Here is an 18,571-nt window from a genome sequence, read left to right as displayed (position 1 = left end):
CAATGTATATACCAAAAGGTCAGTGGGAGTAAAATATGTTTCCTTGTGTTATATGTGGATGACATCTTGCTTGCTGCTAATGATGTGGGGAAGCTTTGCGACGTGAAACAATTCCTTTCCAAAAACTTTGATATGAAAAATATGGGTGATGCGTCTTTTGCATTGGCATAAAGATTCATAGGGATAGGTCCCGGGCATACTGGTCTATCGTAGGAAACCTATATTGACAAGGTTTTGGAGAGATTTCGGAGCAGAATTGTTCACCGAATATTGCTCCCATAACAAAAGGGGATAAGCTTAGTCTGGGTCAATGTCCTAAAAATGATTTGGAGAAGGAGTGCATGAAAGATATTCCATATGCTGAAGCGGTTGGATGCCTCGAGTATATTCAAGTTTGTACAAGGCCCGACATTGCCTTTGTTGTTGGCATGTTAGGGCGTTATCTACAAAACCCGGGCATGGACCATTGGGGAGCTGTAAAGAGAGTTTTGAGGTATCTAAAAGGTACTAAAGACTTCAAGTTGGGTTTTAAGCAGAAGGACATCCTAGATGTTGTTGGTTATTCCGATGCGGACTTCGCTGGCTGTGTTGATACTCGGAGATCGACTTCTGGGTACGTTTTTATCATGGCCGGTGGGGCTATCTCATGGAAGAGTGTTAAACAATCCTTAGTAACTACTTATACCATGGAAGCCGAGTTCGTTTCCTGTTTTGAGGCCACTTCGGCAGGTGTATGGCTCAAGAATTTCATCTCCAGGCTTAGAATTGTAGATTATATATCTAAGCCATTAAAAGTCTATTGTGACAACTCTGCTGCTTTTTTCCTAGCTAAAAATGACAAAAGTGGGAGTCGAAGCAAGCATATCGACATTAATGGCCTGTTTGGTTGGATGTAGTTTGGGGGGAATTACAATTCCTTGAATTGCAATTCAGTGAATTCCCAAAATACAGTGTTTGGTTGGAGGGAATTGCAATTCTGCGGAATTGCAATTCCCTCCAAATGTTGAATTGCAATTCATGGGGTACCCCCCATGAATTGCAATTCGGTGGGGAGGAGGGACAATTTGTTGGTGTAAAGACAATTTTGCCCCTGCTCTCATATCCTTTGTCTTTTTTTTTAAAAAAAAATTGATAGAATTATTATTATTATTTTGAAAGAATTATTATTATTATTATTATTATTATTATTATTATTATTATTATTTGAATGAATTATTATTATTATACTTATTATTATTATTATTATTTTGAAAGAATTATTATTATTATTATTATTATTTTTGAAAGAATTATTATTATTATTATTATTATTATTATTATTATTATTATTATTATTATTACTACTACTATTATTTACTACATCTACCACAACATAAGGATATTTTAGTAATTTTGTCGTTCTTACCTTTCAATTCCCTGCACTCCTATTTCTGCATACCAAACACTGTAATTTCAATTCCTACTTTATTCATTGAATTGCAATTCCACCTAATTACAATTCTTTTCCCCCCTAATTCCCTGCTCCCAACCAAACGCCCTGTAAGTTTTTATCCCTTAGAGAGCGTGTTAAACGCAAAGAAGTTGTCATTGAACACATTAGCACAAAGTTGATGTTAGCAGATCCTTTGACTAAAGGCATGCCTCCATTTAAATTCAAGGATCTTGTTGTAAAGATGGGACTTTCGTCCACTTTATAAATTTTGTATATACATTCAGTTCAATTTAATGAAATTCTTTTGCACTTCAGAAACTTCAGATATTTTCTTTTTAGTGTGTACACTTTATTTCATTTTTATCGAATTAAGAAAATACTTCAGTAGACTTGAAATGAACATATGGTTTGTTTTATTAAGTTGATTACCTAAGTACTCTAAGGCAATTTGCATTTGATCATAATGGATACTACTCGCGCTAATGAAAACGTGTCATTATGGTTGTTGTAATCTTATTCTTAGAGTTTCATGTTTGCACAAAGTGAGAGACCGAATGTAAGGTTTTCCTTTTGTTATTATTATTAGGATTATTATTAATAATAATGAATGAATTAAGTATTTTATGTGGTACAAACTATCTAGGTTGACTAAGTACAGTCTTTGGTCAGCATTAATTAGGTAGTCGGTTACCTACATTGATGGGATGTAGGACTATAGATACACCCCCAAGTTCTCTCACTGCACAGTTCACGCAGTACACCATCTAAATTACTGGGCCAAGTGAGAGAAACAATTTTGGTTTTACGGTGACTCCACAAGCTACCCTTGGCCTCTTCTCAGCCTACATCGATCACAATAACCAAAAGTATTAAACTATGGTTGGAGGTTAGTAGATCCGTTCAATGTGGTTTACATGCTTACACATCTCTTATTAAATATGCCTACTTGATCCATACTATGGTTGGAGGTTAGTAGATCCGTCCAATGTGGTTTACATGCTTACACATCTCTTATTAAATATGCCTACTTGATCCATACTTATGAAATATATTTTGCTATTTTATAAATTCACTCATGAAAAATATATATATACAAAATTGAAAGGAGGTAGAAAGACGCTAGTTTTTCTTCCCCATTCGGATTGTCAGTTTCCACAGTTTCTTTGGATAAGGAGATAGAAAAACGCAAGTTTCTCTTCCCCATTAGGATTCGCCTTAGTGATTACGTTTCCCCTGTGTTTGCAGTTGTAATTTTGTTTTAATTACCATTATTGCATGTATATTATTAATGGTGTTGAAGTCATAACAACCTTATTTCCGAAATTCCAACCTAGTAATTGCAGTTTATTAAGTTTGTAATATTACTAATAATTACCATTGTTATTGCACTACTACAATTATAAGATTTTGCGTCTATTTTTTTCTATTTTATGTCAATTATTACAGTGACATATATATAAAGTACTGACGTAATATATTAATTTATATACGTCGGTTTTCGAGACAATTAGTATATACGTCGATCAATTTTCAGTATAAACTGGCGTGTATTCTATTTTATTAATATTTTAAAAAATTAAAAATAGATATGACATTCGTTTATACTAAAAATCAACATATATAAGTGTACATGCATAGGTAGAAACTAAAGACTGATTGGGCGACTCGCGATTTACCACCCCAATGTTTTTGGCAAGAGTTTTTGGGCTTAGAATTAGTCTTGCCTAAGATTTGAAGTCTAATGTATATGTGTGTATATGTATATGTATATGTATATGTATATGTATATGTATATGTATACGTATACGTATACATATATATACATATACATATACATATATATGCATATACATATACATATATATACATATACACACACACACAGATATAGATATATATATATATATATATATATATATATATATAAGAAAAAGGAATTTTGAGGAAATAGTTTATAATAATTATTAATTACAAATTAATTGTTAATTATTAATTATCTAATATTTTTAAATAATAATTTATTATTACTATTTATAATTTTATTAATATAAAATAATTATTAAAAAAGTAAATGAAATTGGTCAAAATGCCAAAGTTTGTCAAATCTACCACATTTTGACAAATTCACTGATAACCAAACAAGCCTTGTATCTAATTTCTTGATGATATTATATTCCTAGCTAGTTGCTCTTGTACTTTCAAATGGTAGACATTGCGATAGTCAAGTTGCAATTGGAAGGGTACATAATAACATGTATAATTTTAAGTTTCGACATATGCGTCGTAGACATAATAACATTAAATGACTTCTCACAACAAGTTGGTTACGTGAAGTCAAAAGATAATATAGCAGATTCACTAACTAAAGGTTTAAGTAAAGAGTTTGTAGAGAAGTTGACGCGAGGAATTGGACTAAAGTCCTTGGAATAAAAGTTTTATAGAGGATACTCAACTTTGCTAGCACCTAGGTTCAAATGGACAACTAAATTATGGAACAAAGCATGTCACTATGAGGATCTCGAAGTCCTAACCACTCATCATTGAAACGGTTACTCTCGCACGAGGCTAGCATGCTTATATACTTTAATGATTCAAAGTTTTGATTGATATTAGTGGAGTATGCATGATACTAAAAAATGAATCACACATGTGATTGAGAAGTGGGACCATTTCAAATGAGAATTGATTGGACTCAATTCTTTAAAAACTTTTGCAGAACTATGAATGGTGTTCCAAGGAAAAAAAAGGCACACTCTTGTGAAATGAACAAAGGTTTGGAGGTTCTTGAGTAAGATATATCATTGTTTAACACAAACAAAAATACGGTTTAAAGACATTATGTTATACCAGACAATTAGTAAAGTAAATATATCTTTAAGGAAAAGTTCGAAGAGTAACACCTATCTATCCTACCTATAGGGATTATCCATTCAACACTAGTGTGTTTTTTTTTTCCTGCCCCGAAAAATAAATTTTCATTCACATGGGGATTGTTGAAAAAATTGGGTTAAAATGATATTTAAAGTGACTATTTTTTTATATAATTTTTACTTGTAATGTAGTTTCTAAATATATAAATTGAGTAAATTGCACTTTTGGTCCTACGACTATAGGGGTCTTGTTAATTGCAACACTTGACTTTAAAAACTAACAATTTAGTCCACTAATTATGCATTTTTTAACAGATTTGATCCTCCGGCCAAATCACCGGTCAAATTTGACCGGAAAAAACTTAAATCATTTTAAATTATTTATAAGTGGGGGCAAAACGGTCAATTCACGTCATTTCTTCTTCTCCTTCACCCACTAGCCGGAGTTGGTGTCTGCCATCGTCGTCGTAAGCCATCTTTCATTTCTCATTCCCTTATGAGCTCTGCCTGTTATGAACATAATGTAATAGGTTTTGATGATACCAAATGTATTTCAGAATCCCCTAAGTCTCGAAAGATAGGAATTTCTTGTAAGTTCGACAAGTGAACTAAGAGCGAAAATACAACCGGGTAACTTTGAGCTCAACTCGGGAAATATTTAAGCTTAAGGTAAACTTGATTGAACATTTTAGAAGTTTTCGTGTTGTAAGTCTATAGATAAATCAGAAGAAGGCACGAGACTACAATGGAGGAATAAGGGTCTGCGAGACATCAACTAAGTCTCGAGACATAAGCAGAGTTCGAGAGATAGAATCTCTCGAGACATCAAACCAGTTCGAGACGTGGATTCGAGACATCAGTCAGTCGAGACATCAAACCAATCTCGATACACTGACACTTCTCCATAGGACTGAATGGCAGTCAAGGAAGCATGGATAAAATAATCTAAGTTTGGAGAAGAAGAATATCATGGAGATAAAAAGAAGGTGCCTACAGGACGTTATGGGATCTGCCGGAAGTGGATGCCACGTCAGAATCGCACAACAAACGGATAGAAGGCGCACCAATCAAAGGCCGGTCTTATTCCCTAAAACAAGGATCATGGGAATATAAAAAGAGTAACTTTTGCCAAAAGGAGTAAGTGGAGCATGGACTCTAGAAAGTGGATTAAAGAATATTCACTACAAGACAAAAGGCTCAAGTTACAAGACCACCACTCCATGGAACATGCTGAAAATGCTCAAGTCCCATAATCAACATGGGAGACAATTTCAAACGGAATAGTTTTCGCTCCAACGGAATTATTCCTTAAACTCTCATATATAAGGACGTGAAGACACAAGCAAAAAGAGTAACTGAGTTAGAAAATCAAGCTATCATAAGAGGTGTCTGATTCAAACGTTCAAAGTGCAAGTGCTAAATCTGTAATATCATCCTTGATATTCAACACAGCGAGAAAAACACATCTTAGTGTTTGAGAGAGTTACAAAGCTTAAACTTATACATATTCAGAAGGTGACCGAAGCTGCTCTACATCGACATTGTTTCAACGATAGCTTTTGGTCAAATTGGAGTTTGTTACATTAAACTGTGACAACCAAAGGTCCTTGCTTTGGATTAAGCAAGAAGAGGCGAAGTAACTTGGCAGCTGTCTAGTGAAGATCCTGAGGCTTGAGGCGGGCTTGGTGATCAAAGCTCAAGTGCTCGAGAGGTGGAGTAACTGGAAGCGGGGAGAAAAACCTGAGGAGAGGCGAAGTAACCTGGGAGCTGTCTTGTGAAGATCCTGAGGCTTGAGGCGGGCTTGGTGATCAAAGCTCAAGTGCTCGAGAGGTGGAGTAACAAGAAGCGGGGCGAAAAACCTGAGGCTTGAGGCGGGCTTCGTGATCAAAGCTCAAGCACTCGACATTGTACTAAAAAGGGATGTTTTAGTGCAATCCTTCTAGGGAGTTTCTAGAAGAAGAGTGGACGTAGGCGGGTTGGCCGAACCACTTAAAAATCTCTCTCGCATTTACTTTCTGCTTTTATCTCTCGCTATCTAACTCTCGAACTGCACTGCATATAATCATACCTCTCGAACTAACTCAAACTCGTGCTAATTAAAAAGGGGACAACATTTCCGCTGCGCATAAAACTTTGTCTTCATCCCGTGAGGTATCGGACCTAAACATCCTAAGTCCAATACACACGAGAGGTCGAAAAGATTTGCAAAATCTTATACAAGTCTATTCACCCCCCCCCCCTCTAGACTTGTACCCCATCCCCTTGGGACCAACAATTGGTATCAGAGCAAGTTCTCTGATCGATATAAACCTTTGTTTATATTGCCTAGAGATCCTTCTTTGAAAATCTTTTAAAAATCTTTTTAAAGCGCGAGATAATTTTTCAATATGGACAGCATGTTGTCGAGACATCTTCTTTTTTATCTTAGCAGGTTCGATGACTGGAAAACACGCAAGCTTGCGTACTTATCAGCCCTCCACGATGAGATGGCCGAAGTTATAAAAATTGGACCAGTCAAGATTGTGATGGCCAACACTGCTGCAGAACAAACCAAAGATACACCAAAGTATGTCCCGAAGCCTAAGGAAGAATGGACAAGTGATGATAGGAAGAGAAACAACTTGGACAACATTGCCAAGGACATTCTCTTCAGAGCCATAGACGAGACCATCTTCCCAAAAGTAAGAAAATGCAAAACAGCGAAAGAGGTATGGGATACTTTGTTGTTGATTGGTGAAGGTGACGAACAGGAAAAGGAGAACAAACTCACCGTGGCAATGAAGAAGTTCGAGGACTTCAAGATGAAACCTGGTGAGAGCATCGACAGCATGGAATCTCGGTTCATGAAGCTATCAATCGAGATTAGTGATCTGGAGAAGGAGATTCCACAAAAGGAGCTAAACCTGAAGGTCTTACGAGGCCTCACCAAGGAGTGGGAGATGAAGGTGATCACAATGCGAGATCACAGGGATTTAAAGAACACCACAACTGACCAACTATTCAGAGATCTCAAAGCTTTCGAGTTCGAGATGTTCCCGAGAGATGAGGATGTGGTGGACAGACGGAATGTGGCACTGGTTGCTGATCAACCAACCACATCTTCAAGGTCAGACCCTAATCCCACAAATCTTTTATCTGATGAACAATTTGCTCTCTTTATGAGAAAGTTCAGGAAGTACATGAAGAAAAACGCCGGAGAGCAATACAAGTTCACCTTCCTCCTCAAGAAGGAAAAATGAAAGATTCACATCCAGAAAGACTGAGGAGGAGAATCAAGGTCTTTGCTACAACTGTAGAAGACCTGGACACTTCAAGGCCGAATGCCCTTATCCTATGGTAAGTAAGTATCAAGGTCAAGAAGGGAAGGATTCCAGAAGGAAGGAGGAATCCAGAGAGAAGTCAGCACAAAGACACACCTGCGCAGGAAGGCGCTTGTTGCTTAGGAACTCGAGAAGGCAATCGAGGAGTCCGAGACGTCGAGCTCCAGCGATAGCAGCAGCAGCTCAGAGGATGAGAGGGGGCTCATCTGTCTATACACTACAGAAGAGGAGGATCAATGCTTGATGGCTATCAATAATGAGGTAACCTCCCCTTCTACATCTCGCTGCTCTATCTCTACTTCTCAATGTTCTTCGTTTAGAAGCGATGAGGATCCCTTCGAGACTATGGAGTTACTCAGAAGGAACCTCAAAATCGCTAACAGCACTCATGCTAAAGTTCTGGAGGAAAACAGCAGACTAATTGCTGAAAGAGAAACACTTAAGAATGTCTCGAAAGAGAATTCAGAGTTAACTCTCAAAGTAAGCAACTTAGAAGCTGAAATAATCCAACTTAAAGAAGAGTGCAAAGCTCGAGAGGCTAAAGAGCTTAACCTTAAAGAGGTCATTGCATCATATACTAATTCCTCCAAGGCTATGGAGAAAATGGTAAATGATCATAGACCCACAAATGATAGAACCGGACTTGGGTTCCGTCAGAACAACCTCTCGAGAGATAAACAGACCACTGGTTTGGGAACTTCAAATAATGGAGGATGTCAACCCAAACCAAACAAGGGTCATAAAGGACCAACAGAAAAGACCAGAGTAGCTATTCATAAACCGTCCCTATACACCAGAAATAGAAAGTATAGGAAAGCTACGAAGAATGACTGGGTAAATAATATCGAGAGATCATCTAGCTATCTCTCGCAAGGCCATTCCAAGTACAAGAAAAGCTACACTCCATTTAATGCGCCTCAGGGCAAATATGGAAGGTCTGAGATCCAGAAGGTTAGGATATCACGGATGGAGGAAGGCAGACACTTCCCATCCAGTGAAGATTGGTCAGATGAACAAGAACCGTGGGATAAACTCCAGTTCCAACGGTACCATATGACCAAACAGGCAATGAAGGGCATGGTGCGTAAACCCGAGGTCAGGCCTCAACCAAAACTGATTTATGCACCTAAGAGGCCCCGAGTCTTTGCTAGCATTCCTTATGATTATCAAACGTATAATGGCTACATTGCACCTAGGCCTGGAGTAATGGGTCCAAGGTATAAATGGATGCCTAAACTGACTAACCAATCAGGACCCAAAGTTTGGGTACCTAAATCTGCTTAATATGCTTGCAGGACACCAGGGACATATGGTTCATTGACAGTGGATGTTCGAGACATATGACGGGAAACTTAACACTGCTAGAGAACATCCAACCTATCGAAGGTCCCCTGGTGACATTTGGAGACAACGAGAAGAAAGGACGTACAAAGGCTGTTGGTGAAATCCATAAGAATGAATTGGTGATCAAGGGGGTATCTTACGTTGAAGGGCTCAAGTTCAACCTCCTTAGCACAAGCCAATTCTGTGACAAGGGCTACAAAGTAATCTTCACCAAAAGCAAGTGCCAAATCATACAAGAGGAATCTCTCGAAGTCGTCCTGGAAGCAGCAAGGAAAGGAAACATGTATATAGTGGATTGGAGATCTGCCAAACCATCCCTATGTATGCTGGCAAGGAGCAAGGAAGACCTATGCTGGGATTGGCACAGTAAGCTTAGTCATTTGAACTTCAAAACTATCAACAAGCTTACTAAGAGGAATCTTGTGGAAGGACTGCCCAAAGTAACGTTTCGAAAGGACAAGATTTGTGAGGCATGTCAACGCTGTAAACAGATCAAATCCTCTTTCAAGAGCAAAGCCGAGACATCATCCACCAGACCATTAAGTCTTCTTCACATGGACTTATTTGGACCAGTGGATCCACCCAGCATAAGAGGAAGGAAGTACACTCTTGTGGTAGTAGATGACTACACAAGATTCACCTGGACCGTGTTCTTAACAAAGAAAAGCGAGACAAAAGTTGCCCTACCAAATCTCTTGAAGCAAATGCAAGTTGAAAAGGACGTCTCGATACTAAAGATACAGTCAGATCAAGGTGGAGAGTTCGTGAATCAAGTGATCGAGAGCTACTGCAACGAGAATGGGATTCATCATCAACTGTCAGCTGCTCGAACTCCTCAACAGAACGGAGTTGTTGAAAGAAGGAACAGAACTCTCAAGGAAGCAGCAAGGACCATGATCTCACAAGCCAACATATCTCAGGGATTTTGGGCAGAAGCAATCAACACAGCATGCTACACCCAAAATCGGTCCTTGATCGTGAAAGGAGTTGGAAAGACTCCATATGAGTTGTGGAATGGAAGGAAACCGAATGAAAGTTATTTTCACACATTCGGGTGCAAATGCTATGTCCACAACAATGGGAAGACTCAACTAAGAGCTTTTGATGAAAAGGCGGATGAAGGAGTATTTCTGGGATACTCATCGATAAGTAAAGCATTCAGAGTCTTCAACAAGCGGAGGTTGGTGGTTGAAGAATCCATACATGTCTCTTTTGATGATAGAGCATCAACAGATCAACCATCAAAGACATTTGAAGTAGCTAAAAGTTTAGAGGAAATTCAGCCAGAGTCTATCGAGAGATCAAACCTACCTCTCGATAGTTCGATAGCTCGAGACGTAGCAGAACTCCAGTCAGAATCAGATGATGAAGAAATCACCAAGGAAAAAGAATCAGGACCAGTTGAACCAATCCAGATTACAGTTGATCAACCCTCACCTCAACCCACAACGGAAGCATCAACTAAGGAACTACAACCAGATTTAAGATGGTTGAGAACTCACCCCGCTGATCAAGTAATTGGAAATGTACGTGACAAAGTTCGAACCAGATCAGCATATCGAGAGAGCATGCTTGCTTGCTTTCTATCTCAAATAGGGCCTAAGGTGATCGATGAGGCTCTAGGTGATCCAGATTGGGTGCAAGCTATGCAAGAGGAACTTCATCAGTTCGAGAGGAACGACGTTTGGGAACTAGTTCCGAGACCTCATCATCAAAACGTAATTGGCACAAAGTGGGTTTTCAGAAACAAGATGAATGAGGATGGAGTCATTGTTAGGAACAAGGCCAGACTTGTTGCTAAAGGATACTGCCAGGAGGAAGGAATAGATTTTGATGAAACTTTCGCTCCTGTGGCACGTCTCGAAGCCATACGCATCTTTCTCGCATATGCCGCCTTCAAAGACTTCAAAGTATATCAAATGGATGTCAAGAGCGCTTTTCTGAACGGACTTCTTGAAGAAGAGGTGTACGTTGAACAACCTCCGGGTTTCTTGAAGGACGTGGGAGCTGAGAAAGTTTACAAATTGAAGAAGGCACTTTACGGCTTAAAGCAAGCTCCGAGAGCTTGGTATGATACACTATCCTCTTTTCTACTTCAATGTGGTTTCACCAAAGGCCTAGTGGACAAAACATTGTTTAGAATTAAGGATGGGGATCATATCTTATTGGTGCAAATCTATGTGGATGATATTATCTTTGGGAGCACAAATCCAGACTTATGCGAGAAGTTCTCCAGTTTGATGAAAGGGAAGTTCGAGATGAGCATCATGGGAGAGCTCAACTACTTTCTTGGGCTTCAAGTCAGACAACTTAAGGAAGGTATCTTCATCAACCAGGAGAAATACACCAAGGATCTGCTCAGGAAGTACAATATTGAAGGGAAATCCTCAGTCAAAGTACCAATGGGAACCTCTCTGCGTATCGACGTTGATAGTGAAGGTCGAGGGGTCGATCAAACTACTTATCGAGGTATCATCGGATCTCTTCTCTATTTAACTGCTAGTAGACCAGATATATCCTTTGCAGTAGGTGTTTGTGCCAGATTTCAGGCAAGTCCTAAAGAAAGTCACTTGAATGCATCGAAAAAGATCCTTAGATATCTTAAGGGTACGCAAAGTGTTGGGCTTTGGTATTCGAGAGGTGGATCTTTCGAACTTATGGGATATTCAGATGCGGACTTTGCCGGTTGTAAAATAGATCGAAAGAGCACATCAGGGACATGTCAGTTTCTAGGAGGAAGACTTGTCTCATGGTTTAGCAAGAAACAGCACTCGATAGCTACAAGCACCGCTGAGGCAGAATATGTAGCAGCTGGAAGTTGTTGTGCTCAGATTTTATGGATGAAGCAACAACTATTGGATTATGGGGTTGAATGTAAGGAGGTGAAAATTATGTGTGACAACACAAGTGCTATAGCTATTACTCAAAATCCAGTGTTACATTCGAGGACAAAACACATTGATATAAAGTATCACTTCATCCGAGATCATGTTGAGAAAAAGGACATCACTTTGGAATATGTTGCAACGGAGGAGCAACTAGCAGATATTTTCACAAAAGCTTTGTGTGAAAATAGATTCTCTCAACTAAGGTTAGAATTGGGAATGATAGAATTGGGTTGAACGGTCAAATCTTATCTTCTTGTATTAAGTGCCATGAACTGTTTCGCATGTGAGGAGCGTTTCATCAACTTTATGGCAGCTTTGGAATTACACAGCATTGAATGGTCATTCAAAGTAGCCTCCCGTGACTCTACAGTATTATTTTTTTTTTAGCTATAAATAGAGGGGTATTCTCATCAGTTTATGTCATCAACTTCTTCATGGAGAGGAAGAAAGGAAAAGATGATGTACCATTCTGGTATAGAGGAAGGAAATCAGCAACCAAGTCCAAAGATTTCCAAGGAGAAAACTATCCAGAATTAACGAAGGGTGAACAAATTGCGGAGCTTCCTGATAATCCAAGCAAGCATCCTATTCCCATCAAAGGTGAATGGATCCCCAAATATGAGGAGATCCACAATGGTGGGATACTAGAGTTGGGAGAAGAGTCTCGTATAAGTGGGACTCCCACCGCTGCACATTCTGGAAAAGGACCTCCCTCAACCAAATGGAAAACCAAGGGAAAGGGAGATGGAGCCTGTGAGGAAGGCAGCAGCGGAGAGGTAGAGAAGAACAAGAAGAATTAGCCACCTCTAGTTCTGTTACTCAGACTAAATAGGATGTAGATGGCTAGTTCTTGTTCCTAAAATAGATTCCTATTTGGTTCTCCAAGGCCAAACAAAAGTTTCTATGGAATCTAATAGGATATTGATTCTTATGTAATGTTTCTGTAATCACTAAATGAACTTAAGAAAATGTTCTAAGTGATATCTTTTGGATGAATCAATCTTGTCTCTTCTATCGCAATTTGTGTTCGAAAGATAGTTCGAGAGATACCTTGTCAGTTTACCTTAAACGATATGTCTCGAAGAAGGGTAGTTCGAGAGTTCACTTCGAAAGATAACAAACTGACTATCTATGTATCTCTGGATGGAGGAATAAGGAGGGTTAGGGATCAATCACTCAGGGGGAAGATCCTTAACCAAAGGAGAGCTTAAATGGAGGTATAAGGAGGTTTAGGGATCAATCACTCAGGGTGAAGATCCTTAAACTATCAAGTCGAGAGTTTACCTTCGAGAGGTAAATCCAATAAGCTCAACGGATATAAGTGGAACGGCTAATTTGGAACTTAATGTCAGCCACGTGGTCATCGGTTACTGACGGTTTCCCACGTTTTAAGGTCTCTATCTCGGATAGTGGGAGCATGCTTATAAATACTTTATCCTTTTAAACATCCACTTGAAACCGTCCCTTGCTATCCCAAAAATACCCTTACCATATCTTATACACTCAAACGTTATAAAGGGCATTTCTGACCTTATGCTTATTTTAAAATAGCCCGGATCTCAAATCGGGTTAAATCCTCAACCCTACCCATATATCCGACCCAAATCCGGACACTATAAAAGCGATATCCATCATCTTTACCTGGATTCAAGCTCAAAAACGAATACCCAAAATTCCCAAATTCAACATACACAGTACACATTCCCTCCAAAACCTCAACGTTCATCAATGGCGTCCGAATCCTCATCGTCAACCTCATCTACCGACGCTTACCGGAAGGAGTTACGACACATTCGCACTCAAATCAAGCAAATCAAGGCAGGAAGCATTCTTGACAAGAATGGGTTCATCACGCACTCGACGAACCCAACAGTGGCAGAGAAGGTCCTGAAGAAGTTCGAAAAGGCAGGGCTCCTCAAATACATGACACATGACTACCGAACCATCCACGACCTGGATTTCACAGAATGGTTCGCAAATGCTAAGGTCACGAAGGGCGCGATTGAGAGCAGCGTCAATGAAATCCACATGACGACCGCTGTAGGTGACCTCAGAGCAGCATTCGATTTCCAGGCGACGGAGGAAGCAGTCCAGCACCTCTCGGATTACGATTTGGACAAGCAAGCTTTCTGGGATAGAATCCGATTGGAGACTGCACCACCCAGAGCATCCTCTGCCCTCCGCAAGTTCCATCTCAAGGAGAGGTTTGCTCTGGCTGCCGACCTTATCATGAAGTTCATCCTCGGCAAGGTGTCCGGAACTGACGAAATTAATCTGGACATCCTCAAAATCCTCCACGCCATCTGGAACAACAACAAATTGGACTGGGCAAACATCATCTTCAACTTCCTTCAACAGCAAGTGCAAAGCTCAGTCTCCAACACCAACCAGTTGATCAGTAAAAAGGTTGGTTTTGGCTTTGTTGTTCAGTTTCTGTTAGAATTGAAGGGCTTACAATTGAGGAAAGGGCGAGAGTTTCATCGAAATACCTATATGGGTAGGACGAAATCTCAAGCTCCGAAGGGTAAAGGTGTCAAGGATGCACCATCTCCCTCAAAGCCGAAAGCAAAGGGCAAAAGGAAAGCCCAACCTGAGCATGTAAATTCTGATGATGAACCCTTGGGAAATTTGATCAAAAGGGTTCAACTGCCGAAGAGGGCCAAGAGGGCCAAAGTGGTTGCTGTCACTCAGGTTCGAAAGGTGACACCCTCCCTAATTCAAGTACCATTCGAAGACAGGGCACAAGCCCAGGGGGAATCTCAGACTACACTGGCCGCTAAGGTTGAGAGAGTGCCCCCTACCAGGTCTCTGTCCGGAGCTTTATGTGTTGATTTAAATGTTGATGTTGATGGTGCTGAGGGTGTTGGTGAATCTGGGGTTGGACCTCGAGAGGAGGTTCGAGAGGTTGAAGGCACTGGGATCAGTGATCCAGTGCAGGCAGATACAGAGGAACCACGAGAGGTGGTTCGAGAGATAGATATTCCAGCAGCTGATGCTCATGCTTCAGTTCAAGGAGCTGCTGATGTTCAGGGCACTGTGGTCAGGGACCCAGTGCAAAGTGTTGAGAATGTTGAGTTAACGCCCAGGGAATATGCACAAGTTGAAAGGACAATTGCACAGACTATAGCAGATGTTGGGCTGACCAGTGATCTCTCAGATGGTCATCGAGAGATAAGTGAACAGGCAGTGGAACGTGCATCACCAAGAGAACTTGTACCTGCTGAATCAGATAGGATGAATGACGAAGTCGACTCTCAGTTGGATCAACGTACTGAAGATGTGCAAAACTTGGATGACTTCTCCAGAGTACTTCGATGGATCGAATGGAGAACATGTCCGATTGATCAACTGATTTCGAGAGCAGCAGATATGGTGGCTGAGGAGAACTTTGCACTAAATTGGTTGAACCTGACAGCAATCCCAGCCAATGAACTTATGGATCTTGCCCATGAGATGCATGTGACCAGGAGAAATCTTGGTCGATCTGATAAAGGAAAGGGCATAGCTGATGATGCACAGGAAGATGAAGCCGAGCCTGAAGTAGACCCTGTAGTTGAAGCTCAATTTCGAGAAGACATCAGGCTCGCCACTGCTCTATCTTTGGGACATCAGGTAGAGGATACGAGAGGTCCAGGAGAAACCTCCGGTGTTGCAAGAGATGAGTCTGAAAATCCTATAGCAACAGCCGCGATTCCTCTGTCCCAAGTTGAAGATTCTGCTCTAGGCACACAAGGGCATGCTTCGAGAGATGAGTCCGAGACCTCTGAAGCACAAGAAGTGGCACCAAACTCAGTATTACTTCTGCCACCACCTGAGCCCACATCCTCGATAGATGAAGATGAAGCACAGACAGTTCGAGAGGGTGAAATACCGTTGCTCCAACTCCCAGGCTTCTATATTGATATGGAGCTGCCGTCCCCATTCCTGCTGCCTGAAGACACAGCCTCAACCTTTGCAGCTAGGATGGTTGATAGAGAAAGGTGGAGTGCACCAGTTGCTCCTGAACCAATAGAGATTCCTGACTCACCTGAGCAGACTGATGTGCAAAATGAGCAACAAGAGCAGAATGATCCAAGTCCTGCTGGTCCGAGAAGTGCTGAAAATGACGATGCGACCATCGACGGTGGAAATAGGGAAGCACCTGTCGATCCTTTGTCTCCAAAACAACCAGCAGATGACCAAGTTCCCAATACTGATTCGAGAGGTACTGCTGAGGGGGAACTTCCATTGGATGGAAACCGGGAAGCATCCAACACAGAAGAACCATCCCTGGCTGAACCAATCCCATCAGTTGCTGAAGCTGAGGCTCCAGGTTCGAGAGGTGAAGAGCAAGAAGTGATCCATCCCTCAGGTGGAAACCAGGAAGCGCCTGACATGGAGCTACCTTCAAGCTCTGACCCCAGTGTTCCTGCTGACCCTCAGATACAAGTTCGAGAGGTGGACTGTGACACCCCGGGTTGGTCAACCCTACAACCGGGAGCATCACCGCCACACCTAGGTCGAACCCGGCTAACCTTTAGCGGTTCCTCCCTAGGTGCACAGGCTAATTTTTCCTGACCTACACATGCTTCCCATACACCTGTAACAACACATAACTATCTGACTCGACAACAGAGGTATAGGTTAAACATTCCAAACACACACACACACACACACACACATATATATATATATATATATATATATATAGGTTTATAGGAGTGATAATGACATCCTTAAAACCCCAAAACATTAGTTAGATATATATACATAATCACAATGCCAAGTTTGGCAGTTGATCTACTAAGACTGCTGCAGAATATGTACACAAAACTAGAGTTTTAGACACACAAAAGAGTTGGATGATGAAGAGGAATCGTCAGGAGCTAGCAGAGTGTAGCCGGGTACATAGGGGTCTTCCCTTATCACATGCTGTATATAGTCTTCATACCCAAACACTGAGCCATTATAGTTCGGTGGAGTTACCGAACTATACGACTCATTGCTGGATGACATCTGTTAAAGGGCAACAATGAAGCACCCGTTAGCACGACGGCTAAGTAAGAACCCATAAGCTTCTCATTTATAGGTAAAGATGACTTAACCTACCAAATGACCATAGCTTAGAATTTCCTAATGACTGACATGCTTTCATGCTTGTAAATTACCATAATATAAACAAATAAGCATAAAGTTCATCATATTCACATTACACGCGAATTCCCACAACCAAACCTGACAACTATACCATTTCTCAATTCTCAGACATCAAACGTCTAGTTTCTTGGAACTAGTATCACACATCTCATCATAGCATTACACATCTCATCATAGACATTGATTCAACCATTACTTATAAAACTCGACTTAGTTTCATTTCAAAGTATGAGGCCTTATAGGAAATGTTGAATATTCCTTGTCGATGACCGATTGAACCTGGAACAGGGGCTTGCGGTCCTTACCCAAGTTCTCTTCTCGGTTCCTTGGACGATGGTTCATTAGAATGGCCCCTAGTGTGGCCCCGCCTAGGTCCATTAAAATGACACCAACCCGGAGACGACGGAGTCAATACGCTTAAGTGTGCACACCCCCACAGTCTAGCCATACATGAGTGACGTAGAGACTCGGCGAATAGACTTCGCAAAAGTACGAATACAACCGTACATATATCAATGACGACCTTCGGTAATTATAGCCCGAGGTAAAAAGACAACAAGGTCCTCGTAACTTCGGAAACTAAGGTTTTATTCATTTTAGACATTAACTACTCTTGTTCCGACAATACGATCACCTTTCCTACTCATACACTCTTCAACATGTAGTACATAAGTTCACATATCACGACAACAACCAACATGGCATGATTACACTATCAGATTCTTTCCTATACTCACAACGTACTTATTACTTATTCATGTTCACAACACATAGTTCACATACACTACCTATACATATACATATATATAACATTAACATACCTATACTCACATATATATATCAAATATATACGGTATATGATATATTATATATCCATAGCATGTAATTGGTAATGAAATATATAATATAGATATATAATAGGTATATGGTACATGATATAATGCATATGGATGGTACATATATTTTACAATATATATATATATATATATATATATNTATGAACTAGGAGTAAAAATATAACTTTTAACCGATTAAATATAAATTTTACCGAACAAATCGCGATCGAGGCTCGGAATCTCTCTCTCTCTCTCTCTCTCTCTCTCTCTCTCTCTCTCCCTCCCTCCCTCCCTCCCTTCACGAACTGGAAATGGGAATTGTGGAATGAAGAAATGAAATTTCTTCTTTCATCACACATATATATATATATACGTAATATTATATACATAATAATAATAATAATAATAATAGTAATAAAATATGGAAGATTATCCACAATTGTAAATATAATAATAATATATATGGATACTTATCCATCCAAATCTATATAATAATAATATATGGAAATCTTATCTTGTAATAATAATAAAATATAGATGAATCTTATCTCATAAGCTTGGTACTAAAATATTAATATTTTAATTACAAGGTAAAAATTAGTGACACTTGTCACTACCTTGTGGTTCCAAAATAAAAATCTTTTAACTTATCAGTTGTGGTCCAAACAGATAAAGTTTCAGTGGAAAATAAGTTAAATAGGAATAATTTTGAAACCAAAAATTTATCTCAGACTAAAACTCAAAA

General features: G+C 39.9%; 1 protein-coding gene across 1 annotated transcript; it reads left to right on the top strand.

Moving 5' to 3' along the window:
* The first annotated feature begins 341 nt into the window (after nucleotides 1-341).
* LOC116016028 (secreted RxLR effector protein 161-like) lies at nucleotides 342-896 on the top strand. Its single transcript, XM_031256195.1, has one exon. It carries the CDS (start codon nucleotides 342-344, stop codon nucleotides 894-896), a length of 555 nt encoding a protein of 184 aa, XP_031112055.1.
* Nucleotides 897-18,571: the final 17,675 nt, after the last annotated feature.

The sequence above is a fragment of the Ipomoea triloba genome, chromosome 4 (assembly GCF_003576645.1).
Source record: "Ipomoea triloba cultivar NCNSP0323 chromosome 4, ASM357664v1".
NCBI lineage: Eukaryota > Viridiplantae > Streptophyta > Magnoliopsida > Solanales > Convolvulaceae > Ipomoea > Ipomoea triloba.
This window is presented reverse-complemented; position numbering and strand designations above follow the sequence as displayed.

Bases quoted from the DNA above. Each gene is read 5' to 3' on its own strand.
- LOC116016028 (XM_031256195.1), top strand. From the start codon at position 342: ATGAAAGATATTCCATATGCTGAAGCGGTTGGATGCCTCGAGTATATT.